Source organism: Lepus europaeus, chromosome 14 (genome assembly GCF_033115175.1).
Source record: "Lepus europaeus isolate LE1 chromosome 14, mLepTim1.pri, whole genome shotgun sequence".
In the NCBI taxonomy this organism is placed as follows: domain Eukaryota; kingdom Metazoa; phylum Chordata; class Mammalia; order Lagomorpha; family Leporidae; genus Lepus; species Lepus europaeus.
This window is the reverse complement of record NC_084840.1, coordinates 17,627,597-17,651,108: the sequence shown is the minus strand read 5'-3', so window position 1 is coordinate 17,651,108 and position 23,512 is coordinate 17,627,597. Positions and strand designations below refer to the sequence as shown.

Genomic DNA, 23,512 nt, shown 5'->3' with positions numbered 1-23,512 from the left:
CATCAGCAGGGAGCTGGATCGGAAGTGGAGCAGCTGGGACTGGAACCAGTGCTGCCATATTTGATGCCTGCATTGAATGAAGCAGTTTAACTCACTGCTCCACAACGCTGGCCCTGCCATAGATTTTTTCAGATCCATGTATAGAGTCCCTTACCCCTACCCCATCCAGGCAGTTCCCTAGGGGCAGGGCAGCTGGTCACCCTCTGGGTCCCCTCAGCGATGTGTCTCAACACCTGCATGCAGAGGGCTCCCCAGGAAGAAACTAAACAGTCACTCTACAACTCCAGCTCACTTTCTGCTTAAAAAAATGTTTATTAAAATGAGGATTCAAACCTGAAAAAAAGGATGACTACCAATCGTTTGTACAGTATTTGAAAAATCAGCAAAAAAAAGGCAAAATAGGAAGAAAAAGGCTAGAAAGAAGGAAAAACCCCTCTACTTCTGAAGCCACGCTGGATGCTGTGTGAGGGTACAGATTTCAGGACCCCAGGGGCCAGGGAAGTTCTCCCCAAAGACGGATCCTCCTGGGGGATCGGCCCTTGGTGGCAGGTTTGGGACAATCATTCTGCAAGCCCCGGAGGTGGGAAGGTGCGGGGGCTGAGCGCAGGGCCGGCCTCTAAGTGCCCTTGGGCGCCAGGATCTGCTGGACGTAGTGGACGACATTGCTGTGGAGCTGCGGCGCAGTGGACGTGAAGGTCTCCTGGGCGAGGCTCCGGGCCACCTCGCTGCCGCCCATCATGGCGTGGTACAGTGGAAGGGTGTACTTCTGCTTCCCCTGCAAGACACACACACATGCACACGGTCCCACGGCCCCGTCCCCTGCCTCTGTTGCAGTCTGGCGGCAGCCATGGCGAAGCACCAGACGGCAGGAGGCCGGCGTGGTGGCACAGCAAGGTGAGACGCTTGCAAATGTCGGTGTCCCTTATGGGACGCTGACTCGTGTCCCAGCTGCTCTGCTTCTGATCCAGCTCCCTGCTAGGGCCTGGGGAAAGCAGCGAGAGATGGCCCAAGTGCTTGGGCCCCTGCACCCGTGTAAGAAACACAGGTGGAGTTTCAGGCTCCTGGCACCCCCATGTGGGGAGTAAACCAATGGATGGAAGATTCTCTGTGTCACTGTGCCCTTCAAATAATTTTTTTTTTTAAAGTGCTCTAATTCTGGCATCTTCTCAGGGGGCCAGAGACCCACGGAGAGTGATCTCAGTATGCATCCACCCACATGATGACATGCGGCTGTCTACACTCCACAAAACGAGCGAAATGGACACATGGGACTCTGAACTTCTCACGAGCTGGGGATGGTGGCCAGCACGCTGCCAGCAGGTATCAAAGGCCACGGTGCAGACAGCTTGGGGCCGTGTCAGGTCCAGCAGCTGGCGAGCAAAAGGCAATCCGCAAGTGAAACACACACATGCGTAAGCCGGCTAACACACAGGTTCCTACCCTCGCGAGGCTGGGATAAGCCATCAGAGGGCTCAGGACACCTCCAAACTTCCAACGGATGTGGGCACCTGAGCACGGCTCTGCACCCAGTTGGGGCCCTGGGCTCTAGAATCAACAAGACAGCACCTGGGGTTGTTCCCCGCCAGGCAAACTCTCACCAGACGACGAGGGATCCAGCCGGCATGGGCGCTGTTCCGGCCCTCGGCTTCCCCAGGGAGCAGGCCCCAGGAATCTCGGCCTTTGCAGATTCTCCCTCTGCGTTTGCCCCCTTCGTGCACTACCCTCCTTCCCAGGCCCAGGGCAGGGTGGCCCGGCTTCCTCCCCCAGCCCCAGGGGACAGGGAGGGGCCGCCCACCTGGCTCTGCAGGAATTCCTTCACCTTCCAGAAGTCCTCCTGGTGGTCATTCTTGAGCACAATCTGGCCCCATCGCAGCCGCAGTTCCGCGTTCTGGGCGTTGGAGATCTTGGGGTAAGTCTCCCCAAGTTTCTTCACATTCCCTGGGAAAAGGAAAGAAATGGGTCATTCCCAGCTGGCAGGGGACAGACAGGCCCCACTCCCAGGCCCAGGAAAGCACTGGGAATAACTCTCAAGGAGACCCCTACTCCGTCACTCATTCTGTTCGCCTCACAGGCTGACAGGGCAACGTGCCTTCTTTTCTTTATGTATTTCAAAGGCGGAGTGGCAGAGACAAAGGGAGAGACAGAGAGAGACAGGGAGAGAGAGGTTCCATGTACTGGTTCACACTCCAAATGCCCACAACAACCAGGGCTGAGCCAGGAACTCCATCCAGATCTCCTGTGTGGGTGGCAGGACCCCTACTCGAGTCCCCCCCGCTGCCTCCCAGGGAACACACGAGCAGGAAGCCAGAGCTGGAAGCAGAGCCAAGGCTCAAAGCCAGGCACTCTGCTCTGGGACGCAGGCATCGCAGGTGGCACCTTAACCGCTGCACCAAATCCTTACCCTGAAATGGTAACGCTACTGGTTCACTTCCCAAATGCCTGCAACAGCTGAGGCTGGGCCAGGTGAAGCCAGGAGCCAGAAGCTCCATCTGGTTCTGCCACACAGGTGGCAGGAACTCGAGCACCTGGGCCATCAGGCACCTCCATGCAGGCGCGTTAGCAGGAAGGGGGGTCATCAGCACAGCGCTGGGACTCAGACCAGGCACCCCGCTATGGGAGGTGGCTTAACCCGTTTTGTCACAATGCCCACCCCTCTCACACTTATTTCTAAGGCTCTTCCACCAGTTGTCGCTTTTTTTTTTTCTTTTTCTTTTTCTTTTCTTTCTTTTTTTTTTTTTTTTTTTTTTTTGACAGGCAGAGTGGATAGTGAGAGAGAGACAGAGAGAAAGGTCTTCCTTTTTGCCGTTGGTTCACCCTCCAATGGCCGCTGCGGTCGGCGCATTGTGCCGATCCGAAGCCAGGAGCCAGGTGCTTCTCCTGGTCTCCCATGCGGGTGCAGGGCCCAAGGACTTGGGCCATCCTCCACTGCCTTCCCGGGCCATAGCAGAGAGCTGGCCTGGAAGAGGGGCAACCGGGATAGAATCCGGCTCCCCAACCGGGACTAGAACTCAGTGTGCTGGCGCCGCAAGGCGGAGGATTAGCCTGTTAAGCCACGGCGCCGGCCCAATTGTCCCTTAATATTAGGACAGATCTGCTTTTTATCTCTTCAGATTTATTTATTTATTTGGAAGTCAGAGTTACAGAAAGAGAGAGGGAGAGACACAGAAAAAGAGAGGTTTCCATCCTCTGGTTCACTTCCCAGATGGCTACAACGGCTAAGGTTGAGCCAGGCCAAAGCCAGGAGCCAGGAGCTTCTTCCAGGTCTCCCACGTGGGAGCAGGAATCCAAGCACTCAGCCCATCCTCCACAGCTTTCCCTGAGTCTCCCCTGCCCCTGGGGTCCAGCCCGATGAAGCAACGGTGCTCTTTTCTCACCGGCAGGGAGGGGCGACTTCTGGAGGATCTGATCCAGGAAGTACACCAGCTGGTAGGTCCTCCAGGTGGCCACGGCCACGGCGGCGATGGCCTGCATGTCCAGCTGCTCGCTCGCCCACAGCCCGGCCAGCTCCTCGGCTGGCTTCATGAGTGAGTCCCCAGGCGAGAGGTCGGGGAGGTAGGGGGGCCAGCCAGGCGTGTTCAGCCAACGATCGAACTCAAACCCTGTATGGTAGAAGAAGAGATGACCGGGGTGGTGTTCCCGGACCTGCACTCCTGCTCTCTGCATCCCAAACTCTTCCCCCAGTGTCGTTGTCACTTTGCCACACATCCACCTGCCCCTGCAGGGTCTCAGCTAGGATAAGGTCTAGACCGGACTGGACTATGCCTGTCTCCTTCCACGCCTCCAACAGGACAGTGTGTTGTTCCAGCAGAGCGGACAGAGGCCTTCGTGTTCTGGGGGCCGGCACTGTGGCCCAGTGGGTTAAGCTGCTGCCAGCAATGCCAGTGATGCCAGCCCATAGGGGGCACCGGTTTGAGTCCCGGCTGCTCCTCTGATCCAGCTCCCTGCTAACGCACCTGGCAAAGCAGGGGAGGACAGTCCAAGGGCTTGGGCCCCTGCACCCATCTGGGAGACCCAGACAGAGTTCCAGGCTCCTGGCTTCAGCCCGGCCCAGGCCATTGTGGTCATTTGGGAAGTAAACAGCAGATGGAAGATGGATGAAACTCTCTCTCTGTGTCTCCATCTCTCCCTCTCTCCTTCCCTCCCTCCCTCTCTCCCTCTCTCTCTCTGTGTCTCTGTCTCTCCCTCTCTCCTTCCCTCCCTCCCTCTCTCTCTGTCTCTCCCTCTCTCTGTGTGTGTCTCTGTCTCTCTCTCTGTGTCTCTGTCTCTCCTTCCCTCCCTCTCTCTCTGTCTGTCTCTCTGTTTCTCCCTCTCTTTGTGTCTCTCCCTCTTTCTCTCTCTCTCTGTGTCTCTGTCTCTCCTCTCTCTGTGTCTCTGTCTTCCCCCGTCTCTCCCTCTCTCTCTTTCTGTATCTCTGTCTCTCCCTCTCTCTCTCTGTGTCTCTGTCTCTCCCCCTCTCTCTAACTTTGCCTTTCAAATAAATCAAATCAATTTTTTTAAAAAAATTCGTGTTCTCGAATCAGAGTTGTGTTCCCGACTCTGCCCCTACGTGGCTGGGACGCCGTGGGCCTGTCCCAGCACTTCTCTGTGCCTGTGCTCTGTCTGTAAAATGGGGGTGTGACAGGCCCTACCTTAGTTGACAGCTGTGAGGGTTAAATGAGCAAATACACATTAAAAGCTTAGCAGATTTCCCTATGCACTGTAGGCCCCGAGGATCAACTCTCATTAGCTACAGTCCCGTGACCTGGAGAGGCGGGCCTCCAGCTCAGCAGCAGGTGCTACCAAGGCCTGACTTGACCAAACTGGTGAGACAGTGACTCAGAGTCCGCGGCAGGAAGTGGGGCGCACTGTCTCGCAGATCTCGCGGACGGTCCCGCCCATGGCAACCCATTCTCCGCTCCAAAGGAATCAGGGCAGCCCCGGCAGCAACGCCCTGAGCTTCCTTTTTTTTTTTTTTTTAATATTTATTTATTTATTTGAAAGGCAGAGTTACAGAGAGAGGAGAGACACACAGAGAGAGGTCTTCCATCTGCTGGTTCACTCCCTAAATGGCCTCAGTGGTCAGCCAGGAGCCAGGAGCTTCATCCAGGTCTCCCATGTGAGCACAGGGGCCTAAGCACTTGAGCCATCATATACTGTCTTCCCAGGCGCATTAGCAGGGAGCTGGGTTAGAAGTGGAGCAGCTGGGACTTGAACCGGCGCCCATATGGGATGCGAATGTCATAGGCGGTGGCTGTACCCACTGCACCAAAACGCCAGTCCTGAGCTTCTATTTTTGTTTTCTTTTAAACATATTTCAGCAGTAGAGAGAGGAGAGAGACGCCATCCACGGATTCCCCCCCAAGTCATGAGATGATCGTACGGAGGCCACTGCTGGGAGCTGGGAGCTGGGAGCTGAACCCAGGTTCCCACATGGGTGGCAGGAGCTCCACCAATGGAGCCGTCACCTGCTGCCTCCCAGGGTCTGCTACATAGCAGGAAGCTGGAGCCGGGTATCGAACTCAGGGACGCTGGTCTGGGACGTGGGCGGCTTAACCAGCCTCCCGCTGCGAGGCAAACACCTGCCCCAGCGCCAGGATCTTCAGGCAGCGGCTGCAGCCCCCACGACTGCCCTGTGACTCTCAGTCTGGGATGGTGGCAGCAGCGGCTCTGACTACTTGTGTCAGTGCGAGAAGAAAGAGAAAGGTGACCCTAACTCCGCGCGCCCCACTCCCCTTTAGCCTCCAGAGGCTACCGTAAACATCGCTCTCTCGCTCTCTCTCTCTCTCTCTCTCTCTCTCTCTCTCTCTCTCTCCCCCACAAGCCCCTGGGCCGACTCCTCTGCTGACCTGGAATGCAGTCCACTCTCTTTTCCTTCAGCTCAGGGAAATACTCCAGGTAGAACTCCAGGAAGTCATCAGCTAAGATGCTTTGGAATTTGAACTCATCCACATAGGCCTGTGGGGAGGGGAGTGCTCGTGAGCCCCTCCGCAGCCCCTGAGGGGCAGACCCCCCAGCTTGCGGGCCCTCTGACCCCTTACCTCTTGCGCCCCCTGCCGCCACCCTTGCACTCTGCCCAGCCGCTTTATCTGCTTCTCCTCCTTGTCCCCTCATCAGAGTGTGGACCGTACCTGCAGGAACTTGTCAAACTGATCCTGATCACCCGCCAGATGGGCCAGGTATGAGACAAAGCAGAAACCTTTCTCGTAGGGCGTCTCGTTGTATGTGTCGTCTGGGTCGACACCTGGCCGAGGAGGAAGCAGACGGGCTGAGCACACGCGGCCTCTCACGCGCACTTCTATCCTCCAGCGGCAGGTTCAAAGCTTAGCTCTGGGTGAGATGAGAACCCCGCTGCCCAGGACGGCAAGGCGGAGCTTCCCAGGAAATCCGAGAGGGCCACTAACCATGGACCTGACCGGTCCTGGGCACCTGCTATGTTCCCTTGGTGCCAGCTTCGGGGAGAGTCCCTCAACTCTCGGGACTGAGTGCCAGGCTCTTGTCTTTCCCATGGGCCACCTAAAGGCTCAGCCTCCCCTCCCACCACAATGGCCAAACCAAAACCAGCCATCGGAGGACAGAAGTTCACCCTCACAGCCAACAGCACCAGGGTACGTGAGTTTCAACTGCACAGAGAGGTTTCACCATGGCCACACGTGGAGCTCAAAAAGACATTAGGAAGTAAAACGCTCCAAGCTCAGGGAGGGGACGTGGATCAGAGCTCCTGCAGTGCCGGGGACAAGTCCCACCTTCTGCAAAGTAAGGCCTGGCCTGATGTGCAGAGCCACACGTGCTGCACACGCACAAAGCAAGGGTGGCCGAGAGCTGCCCGGAGCTGCTCGTGCTGGCGGCCGGAGAGGGGCCGGAAGCCGCCCTGGATAGCCCTCCCCTCTCGGAGAAAAGTCTCTCGTGTGCACTGATCAACATCATCAGCCTCCAAGGAAGGCGGGGCTCCAGGCTCAGCCTGGGCAGGGTGGGGGTGGGGTCAGACCTGGCTCGATCTTCACCCGGAGCTTGTTCAGCGGGTGTTCCTCTCCGGTGAGGTCCATGTGCTGCCGCAGCAGAGCCCGGCCGGTGGCAGCCTCCAAGCACGTATAAGCAGCCCCTGGGGTGGAAACAAACCCGAGCCCTGGAGTTGGTCTCCACCTACATCCAGGATGCTTTCCTGTTAGTGGACTCTGTGCTGCCCCCTAGTGGCCTGGAGCTCAATACCATTACCATCATCATCACCACCACCACCACCACCACCTTGTCCCTTGTCCCAGTTGGCCATCCAAATTCAGCCCTAGCCTGAGGTTGCTCAGCCCCAGAGGCCTGGGTCCACCTGGCAGCTCCCACAGCTGAGGGTGGGGGGGAGAGGAACCATACCTCCTCTCTGAGTTACCTATCCCTACCAGCGAGTTTTCATTTTTAGATACTAATTCGATCTTGTGTGAAAACTGGGGATATTTTCACTGTGCCTCCTCCCTCCACCCCACAGATTTTAAAAGCCTCTAAGTCTCCTTCTGGCTTTGAAAATAATGCCTGAGGGGACAACAGTCAGGTACTAGATGTTCTGACTCTGCACAGTGGGGTAACAGTTAAGACTTTCACAAAGAGGCTCCTGCTATAGCCATGCTGAATTAAAGCATAAATTTATAAATTTCCTGGGAAGCAATGGACAAGATGTACTAAAAAAGCTTTAAAATGTGCACACCCAGAAGTAGTGTTTCTAAGAATTCATCCTTTTTACCCTTCTTCAAATCACTTGAGATATGCTATAATGTTTATGACACCATCTCAGTGGAAAACTAGAAACAAGTTATGTAACAACTGGAGAGTGAGTAAATTAGGAGACATCCATTCTATGAAGCCATGAAGGGAATTTAATACTTGGTAAAATGTTTACTGCTGTCAAGTTTAAAACAAAAAGCCAGTTGTGAAATCAAGTCTGGGGGCCGGCACTGTGGCGTAGCTGGTAAAGCTGCCACCTGTAGTGCCGGCATCCCACATGGGCGCCAGTTCTAGTCCTGGCTGCTCCACTTCTGATTCAGCTCTCTGCTATGGCCTGGGATAGCAGTGGAAGAAGGCCCAAGTGCTTGAGCCCCTGCACCCATATGGGAGGCCCAGAGGAAGCTCCTGGCTCCTGGCTTCCGATGGGCTCAGCACCAGCCATTGCGGCCATTTGGGGAATGAACCAGCGGATGGAAGACCTCTCTCTGCCTCTCTGTAACTCTGCCTTTCAAATAAATAAATAAATCTAAAAAAAGAAAAAAATCAAGTCTGCTTTCATGGTTCACACACACACGTGTGTGTGTTTGAAAGGCTGTGCCCTGATTATTTCCAAACAGTGAAGTCATGGATATGCATTTTTCTCTTCCTCTCTGTGCTTTTCCATGTGTGTCAAAGAGATCTTGAGCAAAGAACAAAAATAATAAATGCTGCACTTTTAAAACTACCCCCAAACACAGTGAGTTATCACAGGGTAGACAACGTTTTTTCAAAGCACACTTGATAGACGGAAAAAAAAAAAAAAAAAAAAAACAGGAGGGCGTTTGGCGTGATGGAGACGCTGTGTGGGACACCTGCATCCTGCTCTGCTCCTGACTCCAGCGGGTCAGGGCTCAGGCTGCTGCGTCCCTGCCACCCACATCCCACATGCGAGACCTGGACGGAGTTCCACCCTCCTGGCGTCGGCCTGGCCCAGCCCTGACCACTGTGGGCATTCAAGCAGTGAAGCAGCAGATGGAAGCTCTTTGTCTCTCTCTGCCTTTCAAATAAGTAAATTTGATGAATTTTTTAAAACCACACCTGGGCTCAATGCAGCTCAGCCCTCATCTGCTAAAGGCCTTGCATACATAAAGAATTTCTTTGTGCTCTGTGAGTTGTGGGGAACTCACATGTGAGTATAGAACAGATCCGATTTTTTACAAGACGCCCAGGAAAAAGCGGGCATCGAGATAATCAGTGAACAGGAACAGTGGTGAGGACTACATGATTCATCCGGGTTAGCAACTCTCCCCATGGCTGCTGTCTGGCTCCGGAGCACAGTCGGCCTGTAGCTTCAGTGTAGATGAGGGGCACTTCCGCTGTGAGCTCACCCCTGAGTCCACGCCGTCCACGTAAACCACAGCCCCCACGCATCCTCATGCCAGGCGGTGGGTGGGAGTCACCCATTTAAAAACGACGTTTGTCTATTGGTCTGGGGTTGTGGTGTAGCAGGAAAAGCCGCCTCCCCCACCCCCTACCCCATGTGGCTGGCATCCTATATATGGACGCCAGTTAGAGCGAGTCCCTGCTGCTCCACTCCCAATCCAGCTCCCTGCTAATGGGCCTGGGAAAGCAACAGAAGTCCTTGGGCCCCTGCACCCACATGGGAGACCCAGAAGAAGCTCCTGGCTCCTGGCTTCAGATGGGTCCAGCTCTGGCCATTGTGGCCATTTGGGGAGCCAACCAGTGGATGGAAGATCTCTCTCTCTGACTCTGCCTTTCAAATAACTTAATAAATATTTCTTAAAAATAATGACCATCATCTAGACATAGCCCCCCATGGCATCCACCTGGGCCCTCTGCTCTATCTCCTCCTCCCTCCATGCCCAAACCCCCAGAGGTAGCACAGGTCTCGCAGGGCTGGGGGCGGCACCTTACCGAACAGGATGGTGGAGATCCTCCTCTGGGCATACATGGTGAAGCCCTCGTTGAGCCAGAACTCTCCCCAGTTGGCGTTGGTGACCAGGTTCCCAAACCAGCTGTGGGAGACCTCATGGATGATGACGTCGGCCAAGGAGCCGTCCCCGGCCAGCAGGCAGGGCGTGACGAAGGTCAGGCACGGGTTCTCCATCCCTCCGAACGGGAAGGAGGGCGGCATGAAGAGCACGTCATACCTGCGGAGAAGGCGGGGCCACGCTGCCTCACTCCCCGAGGCCCTGCGAGAGGAGCCGCTCTGCGAGACCTAGGGCCAGCCCCCTGCCCGGCCACGCTGCCCCTGCCCGGTGGGGGCACTCCTTGTCCCGGTGACCTTCGCTCTGTCTGAGCAAGCCTCCCGCAGAAGGGGAGCGCGCCAGCAGCTCGGTCAGCGCACTGGGCGTCGTCAAGACCGGGGAGGCTGAAGGCAGGGTGTGGTGGGGAGCACAGACCAGCCAGGCTGTGACTGTGTCCCCACCTCTCCCCCTCTCTCCCAGGCCCGTCCTCAGCCACCACGAGGAGCCAACCCCAACCCTTCCTCTTGTCCTCGCCTTCACCTCTGGGCCTGGGGACACCTTGTCCCAGGAGGCCGAGGAAGGCCAGCAGCCCGGGCAGGGAGCATGGGAAGCAGGGCCGTGGTTCAGCAGGGGGCGCTGGGGTCCACGGGGTACCACACCTTCCCCACACGTAGGGGCCGAAGAGTTTCTCTCCTGTTGCCAAAAATTCTTCGATCACCCCGTCGTACTCCTTCTTGGCAGCTGCTATGAGGCAGGGCTCAGCCCACACCCGGCTCCTGGAGGTCAGAGCACAGAGACGGTAGGGTGGAGCTCAGCCATAGCCATGCTCACCCAACCCAGCCTCGGTGCCCCATGGGAGACAACCGGAGGTGAGCGTGTGGTCAGCCACAGAGACGGGAGACGCAAGGTGGGCGGGCCGGCTGGCGACGCCCAGGAGCAGGCTCACGGCACCCAGGAAAGCAGGCGCAGGTCAGGCTAGGGGAGGGGCAGCTGCCTCCTGCAGGTGACAGAACCTAAACCCTGCGCTACAAGTCGGCAGCCTCGACACCAAATGCTGTCCCGCAGAAGTTCCCTAAGCTCTCCCAGCCTTGGAGCCTTCATCCGTCAAATGGGTGAAGACAAAAGAAGACACACGCTGACCTTCCAACAGTGACCTACATGGTAACTGTTAGTTTCCTTCTTCCTGCCTGTACGAGAGATGAAGAAAGGACTTGAGGGGCTGGCATTGTGGCAGAGCAGGTTAGCAACCAGCTATGACACTGGCATCCCATAGACGCACTGGTTCAAGTCCTGGCTGCTCCACTTCTGATCCAGCTCCCTGCCAATGTGCCTGGGAAACCAGCAGAAGATGGCCCAAGTGCTTGAGCCCCTGAACCCATGTAGGAGACCAGGATGGAGTTCTGGGCTCCTGGCTTCAGCCTGGCCCAGCCCTGGCCATTGCAGCCATTTGGGGAGTGAACCAGCAGATGGCAGAGTCTGTCTCTGTCTCCCTTGTTCTCTGTAACTCTGTCTTTCAAACAAATAAATAAAACTTAAAGACAAAAAAAAAAAAAAAGGGTTCAAATCAAAGAACCTTTGGAATTGAAGGAACTTTAAGAGGGAAACCTATTAATGCTAACAGAAAACTGTTAGTGGCCTTAGGTTGCAACAATGGTGTCTTTGTTCCTCACGATAAAGAGAGACCGTGTTTGCTCATTTACATGGCCTGGCGCAAAGTCCACAGCTGGAGACACCACTGTTACGAAGCAGGTGGGTGCACAGGGCATCACTATCGCCCTTACAGTCTCCTGTGCATCCGAAATCGTCCTAACAAGATGTGGGGAGAGGTGAGAGGGGAGAATCAAACAAAACAAAAACCAAGAAGGTCCCGTACAACGCGACTCCACGGCAGAGAGGGCGGGTGGTCAGCGGAAGGCAGGGCACCCGCGGCCAAGCACCACACCTGACCTTGCACAAGCCTCTGCCTCAGTGCACAAGCCCACCAAACAGAGACAGTGATGTCGCCGCCCGGGGTGTGTGTCGGGATTAGAAGGAACTGAACAGGGCCGGCGCTGTGGCTCCCTTGGCTAATCCTCCGCCTTCAGCACCGGAATCCCATGTGGGTGCCGGGTTCTAGTCCCGGTTGCTCCTCTTCCAGTCCAGCTCTCTGCTGTGGCCCGGGAAGGCAGTGGAGGATGGCCCAAGTGCTTGGACCCTGCACCCGCATGGGAGACCAGGAGGAAGCACCTGGCTCCTGGCTTTGGATCGGCGCAGCGCCGGCCATAGCGGCCATTGGGGGGTGAACCAACAGAAGGAAGACCTTTCTCTCTGTCTCTCTCTCACTGTCTGTAACTCTACCTGTCAAATAAATAAATAAATAATCTTTAAAAAAAAAAAAAAAGAAGAAGGAACTGAACAGGAAAGGGCCCCAGGGCCCCCTGGCCTGTGCCCTGGACACTCTTGCACCCAGAGTGTTTCCCCCATGGTCACGGGGCTTGGGACCATGGCACACTGTGCCAGAAACACCGTCCCACCAAGACCCTGAGATGTGACCCATGAGGAAGGTCCATCGGACTGGGGGAAGCACTTCAGTGGATTCTGTCGCCTTGCTTGGTATACTGTGCTGTCACTTACTGCCACACCTTCAGATAATCACTATGACCCAGTGTTTAGAAGGCACTGTTCTTCCATGTCCCGTTTACGATCTTGCTAACAGAACTGTACTAAGGGGAAACAAATTCTCCACAATGACCTTGCCGTGCTCATCTGTCTTCGTGCTGATCGCAAACACGGCATCCGTCTGCTCACCCGCTGCCCCGCCTATGAGGGAGACAACCCTGGGTGAGAGGACGCCGCCCCGTCTTGCAAGGCTGGCATGGTCCCGAGTGTGTGGCTGGGAGCAGGCGCCGCTGGAATCCCATCCGTTATGTCATCAGATACCTGGGAACTGAGCCATGATACCAGCAGCACCATGGAACCAGTGATGAGCTCCGGGGCTGGTAACATCTTGTCAAGGACACTGTCACCCCCAGGGACTGCGCGCAGGGCCAGAGCAGGGGCCACAGCTTGGCCGTCCAGAGGCAGAGAATACGCCAGCCAGCAGAAACCTAGGCTCCTGGTCACATTTCTTGTCCTGGGAAACCTGACAAAATCCCTTTCCATCTCTGGCAAGTCCATCTAACTTCATGGAGGCATTGTGTGACCGTGGGTTTAGGTTCGTGCGTCTGTAGCGACAGAAAGCAGAGGCCACCTCCCTGTCTAGAGGGAGAAATGAGATCAAAGCTGTTTCCAGGTCCAGGGCTGAGAAAATGTGGAGACCTGGCACAGACACACACAAGTGACCAAAGGGGCAGGCACACACACAGTGTGCATTACTGATGTCGGGTTCTGGCTAACGCAGGCCCAGGGAGGCAGCAGGTGATGGCTCAAGCAATTGGGTTTCTGCCACCCATGGATTGAGTTCCTGGCTTTGGCCAGGCCCAGTCCCAGCCATTTGATGCCTCTGGGGAGTGAACCTGTGGCTGGGAGTTCTTGCTCTCTCCCTGTCTTTCTCTGTCTCTCAAATGAATGAATGAATGTAGTTGCTAGAAAGGCACTTAGAACTTAAAGATCCTAATAAAGATGGATCTTCCAAAACCTCTGCCTAAGCTCCCCCCTCACTCCACAAGGTGGCCAGGAGAGCAGATTCTGTCTGAAGGATGAAGCTCACATTCCACAAGGCAGGACTGGACTGGAGGTCGAGGGCGGGAGGGAGAGGAGGCAGGGGGAGGAGCACCTGCTCCCGCGGTACTCACGCCGCTGCTTCCTGGCTGGTGCTCAGACTGTCCCAGGACCACTCCCAGAATCCTCTCTGCCTCCTGCCCCAAGAACCACCCCGGGGAAGGCTCACTGCTCAGGGTCCTTGTTGCCTCTGAGGTCACCCCAACCTTGCCTGGGGGGGGCGGGTCTTTGTCTCCTACCTGGGTCCAACTTCAGCCGAAACCAGATCTCCGATGGCCAAAGCTATCAGATAGGAAGGGATGGGGTGGCTCATCTCAAAGAAGAACTTATTGGGGCCTCTCTTCTCCCAGGTGTTGGCACTCATCACAGCCGTGAAGCCATCTGGGACCTGATGACAGAAAAACTTGGTCGATTTCACCTGCAGAGGGCTCCAGGGCAGCCAGCAACCCGCGTGGCGATGCCAAGGACCCAGACCCCACCTGGGAACACACAGAGGTTTCAAGAGGCTAAACCAGGGCAAAACTGAAGGGGTTTAGAGGAAGGCTGTATAAAATTTTCATGGGTGAACGGATTCAAAACTAAGGAGTTTCTCAGAGGTGCCACTGGGTGGCCATACCCACTGATGCCCGGAAGTGTGACCTGGCAGGTCTGAAGGCACACGCTAACCCCAAAGGCAGGTCCTCGAGCCTCAGCCCCTTACCTCCACGAGGGCTGAGTACGTGTACTTCACCGCGGGCGTGTCGAAGCACGGGAAGAAGGCCCGGTTGAGGACGGCCTGGCCCTGGGTGTAGACGAAGGGCTTCTCCTTTCCCGCCGTTTGCTCTGGAGTCAGCCAGCACACCTACGGGAACACAGAAGGCTTCAGGACCAACATCCCCTGCGTGAGCCCAGTCTAGCCAGAGGCAGGCGCTGACTCCGGGGAAAGCGCTGGGTAATCCTCCCAATGTTTCCGCCAGCCAATGTGGCTCTGAGGGGAACGTTCTCTCCTGTTGTATATTTAATCCAGCATGAAATCCGTGCCACGGCGTGACGGCCATGTCACAGGGCAGAGTCACCACACTGCATCCACTCCGCCCTGTGTGCCAGGCTCATCTCCGGAAGCCCAGACCTGCTTTTTTATTTCTTATTTCCTTTTTTTTTTTTTTTGTAAGATTTTATTTATTTGGGGCCGGAGCTGTGGCACACTGGGTTAAAGCCCTAGTCTGTAGTGCCGGCATCCTATATGGGCACCGGTTTGAGTCCTAGCTGCTCCACTTCTGATCTCGCTCTCTGCTGTGGCCTAGGAAAGCAGAAGATGGCCCAGGTCCTTGGGCCCCCACACCCATGTGGGAGACCCAGAAGACCTCTGTCTCTGCCTCTCTGTAACTCTGCCTTTCAAATAAATAAATAAAATCTTTAGAGAGAGAGAGAGAGAGAGAGGTCTTCCATCTGCTGGTTCACTCCTCAAATGGTCATAACGGCCAGAGCTGTGTGATCCAAAGCCAGGAGCCTGGAGCTTCTTCTGAGTCCCCCATGTGGGTGCAGAGGCCCAAGGACTTGGGCCATCTTCTACTGCTTTCCCAGGCCACAGCAGAGAGCTGGATAGGAAGTAGAGCAGCTGGAACTCGAACCAGTGACCATACGGGATGCCAGCATTGCAGGTGGCGGCTTTACCCGATATGCCACAGTGCCAACCCCTTTTTATTTCTTTAAATGTTTATTTTTCATTTACTTGAGAGAGAGCTTCTATCCATGGTTCATTCCCCAAATGCCCACAAAACAAGGGCTGGGCCAGGCCAAGGTCAGCACCCCAGAACTCCATCTGGGTGTCCTACATGAGTGGCAGGAACCCAATAACTTGGGCCATCACCTGCTGCCTCTGAGGATGCATTAGTAGGGAGCTGGATGGGACGTGGAAGAGCGGGGACTCTGATACGAGATGTGGCCTCCCTAGCGGCGGCTTAACCCGCTGCACAACACATACATCCAGACCTGCTTCTTTTTTTTTTTTTTTTTTTTGACAGGCAGAGTGGATAGTGAGAGAGAGAGACAGAGAGAAGGGTCTTCCTTTTTGCCGTTGGTTCACCCTCCAATGGCCGCTGCGGCTGGCGCATCTCGCTGATCCGAAGCCAGGAGCCAGGTGCTTCTCCTGGTCTCCCATGGGGTGCAGGGCCCAAGGACTTGGGCCATCCTCCACTGACTTCCCGGGCCACAGCAGAGAGCTGGCCTGCAAGAGGGGCAACCGGGATATAATCTGGCTCCCCAACCGGGACTAGAACCCGGTGTGCCGGCGCCGCAAGGCGGAGGATTAGCCTGTTAAGCCACGGCGCCGGCCAGACCTGCTTCTGTCCTGCTCTGGGTCCTTCTACCCAAGCAATTTCTCATCAAATAAAACAACTCAGAGACGCAGGAGCTAACTGAGAGTTAGTGATATGTGTGTGTCCTCCATTCCCAAAATTCACCTTTTCAGAATCAATGTAGTTTAGATCATAGGCATTGGCTATGTGATTCTTAATTTGTTTTCTGTCAGCCCTTAAATCAAGGGCAAGTTTGAATGATTAGTAACAAACCCAATTTAAAAAATTATTTGAGAGGCAGAGAGAGAAGAGAGAGAGAGAGAGAGAGAGAGAGAGAGGAAGAGTTCTCATCTCCAGGTCTCTCCCCAGATGCCCACAATGGCAGAGGCTGGGCAGGCTGAGAACCAGGAATTGGGTGGCAGGAACCCAATTCCTTGAGCCATCACCACTGCTTCCCAGGCTGCACATCAGCAGGAAGCTGGGTTGGAAGTGGAGCTGTAACTTGAGCCCAGGCACTTCCAGATGGGATGTGGGCATCTTACCTGCTGCACCCATGCCCACCCCACACACAGGTGGCTAAACACCCACTCACCCCCAAAACCCAATGTTTGCCTACAGCAAAGTGGAGATCACTGACAACATAGATAAAACTGGGGTGGGGGGACTCTACATTCACACCAAAAACCACATAGAATTTAGAAAAGGATGAGAGGGGCTGGGGTTATGGTACAACAGGTTAAGCTGCTGTCTGCCACACTGGCATCCATGTAAGCATGGGATCAAGTCCCGGCTGCTCCACTTCCTACCCAGCTCCCTGCAAATGTGCCTGGGAAAGCAGAGGAGGACGGCCCAAGTACTCATGTCCCTGGCACCCTCGTGGGAGACCTGGATGGAATTTCAGGCTCCAGGCTTCAGCCTGGCTCAGCCCTGGCCAGCTGTGGCAGCCACTTGGGGAGTGAACCAGCAGATGGAATTAGATAACTCCAGGACAGTCTCACAGGTGAGAGTCACAGGGGATTTAGATGGCTGGGGAGGAAGGGAGGAGATGCAGTAACATGAGGCAAGGTTTGGATGGAGTGGCAGGAGGCATGGCCAGGCAGGTGGAATTTGAGGCCTGGTTGTTTTTTTTTGTTTTTTTTTTTTTTTTTTTTTTTTACAGGCAGAGTGGACAGAGAGAGAGAGAGACAGAGAGAAAGGTCTTCCTTTGGTGTTGGTTCACCCTCCAATGGCCGCCGTGGCCAGTGCGCTGCGGCCAGCGCACCACGCTGATCCGAAGCCAGGAGCCAGGTGCTTCTCCTGGTCTCCCATAGGGTGCAGGGCCCAAGCACTTGGGCCATCCTCCACTGCACTTCCGGGCCATAGCAGAGAGCTGGCCTGGAAGAGGAGCAACCAGGACAGAATCCGGTGCCCCGACCGGGACTAGAACCTGGTGTGCCGGCGCCGCTAGGCGGAGGATTAGCCTGTTGAGCCACGGCGCTGGCCCTGAGGCCTGTTTTTAAACAGCACAGGGAAGCCACGGTGGGTTAAGAGCTTTTCCTGACTACGTGTTTGTGAGTGTGAAAACTTTACCCTGTCTCCTTCTAAGGAGTACAGCAGGTGTGGAATGGGGGGCACAGTGTGACTTCCCAGGGGAGAAGGCTGGCCGCCACCACCAAACAGCCAAAGTGACTGAGGTCACCCCCCAGGGCCCCAAACTGCGTCAATCCCAGGCAACCTCAAATGATGTGAGGCCAGTGGCGCTTCGTCCAGGGAATTTCCACTAAGAAATCACAATGGCAGGCCAACCATGAAAAAGACATCAGGCAAATTCCAACAGAGGGACATCCAACAACACACCCGACCAACACTCCTCAAACGATCAAGATCAAGGTCATCAAAGACAAGGGAAGTCTGAGAAACAGTCACAGACGCAGGAGGAATCCAAGGACACACAAAGCTACACACTGCCGTGGCATTCTGGAAAGGATCCAGGACAAAAAAATGGAACTAAGTAAAAAACGAAGCAAATCAGGAAAAAACATTGCTGACTTTAGTTAATAATGTATCAGTAGGGGCCGGCACTGTGGAGTAACAGGTAAAGCCCCCGCCTGCAGTGTCGGCATCCCATATGGGTGCTGGTTCAAGTCTCAGCTTTTCCACTTCCAGGCCAGCTCTCTGCTGTGCCCGGGAGGGCAGTAGAAGATGGTCCAAGTGCTTGGGCCCTGCACCCACACGGGAGACCCAGAGGAAGCTCCTGACTCTGGCTTCGGATCGGTGCAGCTCCAGCCATTGCAGCCATCTGGGGAGTGAACCAGTGGATGGAAGACCTCTCTCTCTCTGTTTCTCTGCCTCTCCTCTCTCTGTGTAACTCTGATTTTCAAATAAATAAATCTTAAAAAAATAAATAATCCATCAGTATTGGCTCACTGGCCCCATGGCTCATAAAATTGTAACAGGGTCAGTATTGTGGGCCAGCCCCTGCAACACTGGCATCCTATATGAGCACAGGTTCAAGTCCCTGCTGCTCCACTTCCAACCAGCTCCCTGCTAACATGCTTGGGAAAAACAGCAGAAGAGGGTCTGAGTGCTTGGGACTCTGCCAGTGGGAGACCTGGATGGAGTTCCTGGCCCCGGCTCCAGCCTGGTCCAGCCCCGGCTGCTGCAGCCATCTGGGGAGTGAATTAGTGGTTGGAAGATCTATCTCTCTGTCTCTCCCTCTTTCTCTGTCATTCAGCATTTCAAATAAATGATCTTTTAAATAAACTGTAACAAAGTATCATACTAATGTAAAATGCTAACATGAGAAACCATGAGTGTGGAGGGGGTGTATGGGAACTCTATACTTTAAAAAAAAAAGTCTTTAAGGCCGGCGCCGTGGCTTAACAAGCTAATCCTCCGCCTTGCGGCGCCGGCACACCGGGTTCTAGTCCCAGTTGGGGAGCCGGATTCTATGCTGGTTGCCCCTCTTCCAGGCCAGCTCTCTGCTATGGCCCGGGAGTGCAGTGGAGGATGGCCCAAGTGCTTGGGCCCTGCACCCCATGGGAGACCAGGAGAAGCACCTGGCTCCTGTCTTCGGATCAGCACGTTGCGCCTGCTGCAGCGGCCATTGGAGGGTGAACCAACGGCAAAAAGGAAGACCTTTCTCTCTGTGTCTCTCTCTCTCACTATCCACTATGCCTGTCAAAAAAAAAAAAAAAGTCTTTAAAAATCATCTCTCTTTTTTTTTAAGTCTGTTTAACAAGCTGGCTGGGACCAGTGTTGTGGCACAACAGGTTAAGCTGCCTCTTGTGACAGCTGCATCCCATATGCGAGTTTCGCTCAGGGTCCCGGCTGCTCTGATTCCGATCCAGCTTCCTGCTGAGCCTGGGCAGCAGACAACGGCCCAAGTACAGGGGCCCCTGCCACCCGTCACCCACGTGGGAGACCTGGATGGAGTTCCAGGCTCCTGGCTTGTGGTCATTTGGGAAGTGAACCAGCAGATGGAAGATCTCCTCTCTCTCTCTCTCTCTCTCTCTCTCTCTGCTTATTAAAGCAATCTATTAAAAAAAAAAAAAAAAAGCCAAGTTGGCAATAAGAGCGAACACAAAGTACTCACTGCCTACCAGGCGCTTACAGAAAGACAACTCATTGAACTGTGAAGTGCTTAGCCTGGTGCTTGGGGCACCTTAACAAACACTGGCCATCATCCCCTCCACCAAAATGCCTTACTCTTCATCTTTGCTTGAGGTTTTAAAAAAGCGATGTGAAGAGAACAGAATGAAGAGACCTGGCAGCCCATAGTCTGAGCTTGGCGCCTGGGAGCAGGTGGGTGAGACCAGGGCCCCCGGGGAGCAGGTGGGTGAGACCAGGGCCCCCACCAGCTCCGTAGCCGGAAGAAGAGAAGGCGTGAATTTTGTCTCCTATGAAAGTCTGGAGGGCCGCTTTCATATGGCGAACTCAGAGAGGGCTTCCTTACCCCGGGGCCCTGCTTCGTCTCCACTGCTTGCCCAGAACCAGGAGCCCAGACATAACACAATCCTGGGCGGGAGGTTTCTTCTAGCACAGCGCACTGCCTTCCCCTACCTAATCCCCTTCCCCACTGCCTTCCCCTTCCTCTTCCCCTTCCCCGAGGCTAGCTTGCATCCTGAACTTCTTCTTTTTTGTATGCAGGGTCGGCCACAAGGTCCACTCCCTCCCCTAATGAAGCAGAGGGGCTCCGGGAGCCGCTCGGACCCTGGCGGGGGTGCGGTGGGGTGAACTACAAGCCAGCCAGTGGTCATCGGGCAGGCAGGGGGTCGGTAACCCGGCAACTGCCCGCCTCCCCACAGGGCCTGGCTGCTGTTCTGACAACTGTGGGCCACACAGCCTCCCACCCTCTTATTTCCAACATCGGCCCCCTGCCCAAACTCATCAACCAACAATGAGCAGGCCAAGCTGCTAGCACGCCTGGGGCACCCCTAATTCCGGTTTGAGCAGAGCTCCCCAAGAGGAGAGTCACCCGGGCTTAGGGACTGTCGAACAAAGAGCCGGGCCAGCAGCAGGCAGCGTGTCCAGGCCCCGCAGGCCGCAGTCGAGCCGCCACCGGCAGGGCCCGCACTCCGAAGCCCCAGGCTGCCGGACAGGACGGGGAGCAGGAAGGGCGTGCGGGCGTCCGGGGAGGCCAGGCGGAGGGTCAGGGCCCGGGCCCCGGTCCGGGGCGGGCAGGAAGCACTCACCCCGGGCCCCTCCCCCACGCGGAAGGTGAGTCGCAGCCGGAGGCGCTCGGAGGCCCGGCAGGGCTGCGGGAAGGCCACGCACAGCGCCTGGCCGTAGTGCGAGAAGGGCCGCGTGTGGAAGGGCACGGGCTCGGCGGGCTGCTCCTCCGCGCCGGCTGGCTCCCGCTGCAGCGCCGCCGCCGTCACCTCGAGGCACGGGTGCGAGTCGAGCCGCAGCTCGGAGGCGCCCTCGGCCACCAGGCAGCGCAGGCTCAGGGTGGCCGTGCCGTGCAGCACACGGCTCCCAGGGCCCGGGCCCGGCGGCCCGAACTCGGCGCGCAGGTCCAGGTGCAGGTGCAGTATCTCGAAGTCCCGGAAATTGGAGGCAGAGGCCACGTCCACGGCTTGCGCCGAGTGCAGAGGCCGCCGCGCCGCGCCGCTGCCTGCCGGGACCCGGCCGCTCGCCATGGCTGGAAGCACGGTTGCGGGTCCGCTGGGAGAGCCGGCTCCGCGGGCTGCCGCACAAGCCCCGCCCCGCCCCCCAGCCCCGCCCCCAGAGGCCGGCCCCGCCCCGCCGCACGGATGCGCCCCCAGCGACTGTGCCGGCCACGCCCCCAGGGGCCGGCCCCGCCCTGCCGTACGGTTACGCCCCCATAGAATCGAATGGGCCACGCCTACCTCGCGGTCACGCCCCCAGCGAATCCCGCCCGCCCTGTGGGAAGTGTGGGACCCGACCGCACGCTGGGCTTGAGGTCCGCAGTCCCACGATTCCAGCTTGGTGTGGGGGCCTCAGGACTGTGCACGAAAGGGGCGGTTGGACAGTGAGGTCCACTTGCCCAGATGTGCTCTGAGCTGCCCTTTCCTGACCATTCGCCTTCCAGGCAGGCCGCGGATGTGGTCGGGGTGGGACGGACGCAGCCCGGGAGGGAGGGCTCGGGTTCCAGGTCTCCCGCTCTGCGCCTCCAGCGATCCGGGCTGTGTCACCTGCACGGCGGTCACCGAGCACTCGGTCCGGGCCCGTGGCTGACGCTGGGCGTCGAAGGCCCGGAGCCTGCATCCCTGGCCCGGGGCCGCCCCCTGCGCGCCGCTCTGGGTCCGCTGTGCTCTCCCCGCCCGGGGGTTGCAATGGCCCGGATCCCACGTCGGCCTCGATGGCAGATCCTGACAATGAACCACGCGGGCAGCTCTTCTTCCCTCTTCTCCTTAATTGACATGATTGTTCTACTTATTGATGCGGTCAGGTGCGATGCTGATATATGTGTGCATTGTGTAATGACCACACCAGGGTCATTAGCCTATGGACATGGCTCAGATATGTATCACTTCTTTGTGATGAGAACAATCCAGGACCCTCTCTCCTCTTTTGAAATTCACAATAAACTATAGTCATCCCACTGTGCAACAGGACCTAGAAATTACTGCTCTTTAGTGGTAGCTTTGGGATCCACATGGAAGGAAGGCCTGCACTTCCGGGAATGGAGAGGCCTACTTCCAGGGAAGAAAGTCCTTGTCAAGGTCCCTGCGGGTGCCTAAAGGTCAACCAATGAGGATCAGACCTGCCTCAACCTTTAACCCCCATGTCCTGAATCTATAAAAGGAGCTCTCCCAACCTCTGATGCACGACTTCCCTGGCCCCCGCTCTGTTGCTCTGTTGGGACCGGGGAACCTCTCCCGGGAGCGGAACCCCAATAAAAGCCAGAGAATTAATTGATTCGTCGCCTGGGAAGATTTGTTACGTGCCGGACACCTTACATTTAGCTTTGCAGCCTTGACTGCTAACCACTGTTCTATTAATATTTTGTAAACATTCTTCTTTAAAAATTTTTTTATTTGAAGGCAGAGACAGATCCTCCAGCTGCTGGTTCTCTCCTCAAATGTCTGAGGCAGCAGGGGCTGGGCGGGGCTGAAGGTGGGAGCCAGGAACTCCATCTGGGTCTCCCGTGTGGGCGGCAGGGGCCCAGGGCTTGCACCACTACCACCGCCTCCCAGGGGGCGTATTAGCATTCTTACGATCTGATACACCACTGTCTGTTTGTCTAATGTAGGGAACCCCCTGCAGAATGCCACTGAGCTGCTAGGAATTTTTTTTTATGGCAGCAGTGCTGTGAGTGTCTTTCCTTTGGCTAGAGTTGGCATGGCATGCCGCTGTTAAGCGCTCAAACATAGGAAAGATACTCCCCTCTCAGAATCCCACACAGATTACCAAACATAGTGAATCTGTGAGTGATAAGAGCCTGTCACTCCAGGCCTCTGCCTCACAGGCAACAGTTGATGACTTAGGGAGAGGGAGCTCCACGGTGAAAAATGACATGACAGCAACAATGTAGCAATGCCGTCAGCCACCTCCCAAATACTCGTGGGATACACACAGACCACCTCGAGGCAATAGCCCACACAAGGTCATCCCATCTGCACCCAGTGAGGATCCCCACATTTGTAGCAGTCCTTGGGCACCCCAGGCTCTCAGGGCAGCCGCTAGACCCCATCTCACCCATATGTTTGCCATTAATGTAGGAGCAGATGCAGAATTCAGGCCCTGGATTCCAACGTCCGTAGAAAGGCCTCTGCTAACCAAGGGTCGAGGATATGCTTGTGTCTTGCCAGAGAATGCGGGACAGCCCATTTGGGTACCAGCCAGAAACATCAAGCCTGCAACTGACAGCCAACCAGAACCAGCTGAACAAGACAGAGTCCACCTCGTTAGCAGACGCACCTGCCCTATCATCCTACCCTGAGAAACTGCCCATAGCCACATCCGCTACTGCTTTATACCCCACTTAGCTCTGGTCAGCCAAACGGCCCACAGCCTGTGTCGGTCACGCCATTCCTGATTACCATTGCTCCTCATTCCTACCCCTATCTAAGCAAGCACTCCGTGGTCTCCCGTTTTGAGCACTGGTTAGTCAATGACAGGTAAGATCCCCTGGGGGACAACCTAAGACAGGCACAGCTGCATACAGAGGCCACATGGAAATGGGGTCAACAATGGTATGACCAAGAATCATGCCTCCCGTTGCTCAAAAATAAACAAAAAAGGGGAAATGTGGTGGAATGAGAAGGCCATGCCAAGATGGCCGCTGGCAAGGGAGCGTCAGTTACTCAGGAATGGCTTTGAAACCCACCTGGCAACGGAGCCTGCCTGGCAACAGGCTGTGATTGGATGGCTTCGGATACTGCCTGGCAACAGGCTGTGATTGGTTAGGGCATAGACCCCCCCCCCCTTGATTGGATT

The 23,512-nt window shown here is 56.0% G+C and overlaps 1 protein-coding gene across 1 annotated transcript; it reads right to left on the bottom strand.

Moving 5' to 3' along the window:
* Positions 1-292: 292 nt before the first annotated feature.
* Positions 293-20,781, bottom strand: RNPEP (arginyl aminopeptidase). Its single transcript, XM_062211594.1, has 11 exons — positions 20,302-20,781; positions 14,053-14,193; positions 13,592-13,740; positions 10,313-10,429; positions 9,601-9,836; positions 6,965-7,078; positions 6,108-6,220; positions 5,826-5,934; positions 3,375-3,599; positions 1,796-1,938; positions 293-775 (listed from the first exon to the last, which is right to left on the bottom strand). Exons 1-11 carry the CDS (start codon positions 20,746-20,748, stop codon positions 617-619), a joined length of 1,953 nt encoding a protein of 650 aa, XP_062067578.1. The 5' UTR covers positions 20,749-20,781; the 3' UTR covers positions 293-616.
* Positions 20,782-23,512: the final 2,731 nt, after the last annotated feature.

What these genes read in the sequence shown, in the direction of transcription:
- RNPEP (XM_062211594.1), bottom strand. Translation starts at nt 20,748, where the DNA reads ATGGCGAGCGGCCGGGTCCCGGCAGGCAGCGGCGCGGCGCGGCGGCCT. An exon ending in GATCTCCACCATCCTGTTCG is followed by an intron (nt 7,079 to 9,600) that starts GTAAGGTGCCGC and finishes TTTCCACCCCAG; the next exon opens with GGGCTGCTTATACGTGCTTG. An exon ending in GAGAGTGGACTGCATTCCAG is followed by an intron (nt 3,600 to 5,825) that starts GTCAGCAGAGGA and finishes TCTACCATACAG; the next exon opens with GGTTTGAGTTCGATCGTTGG.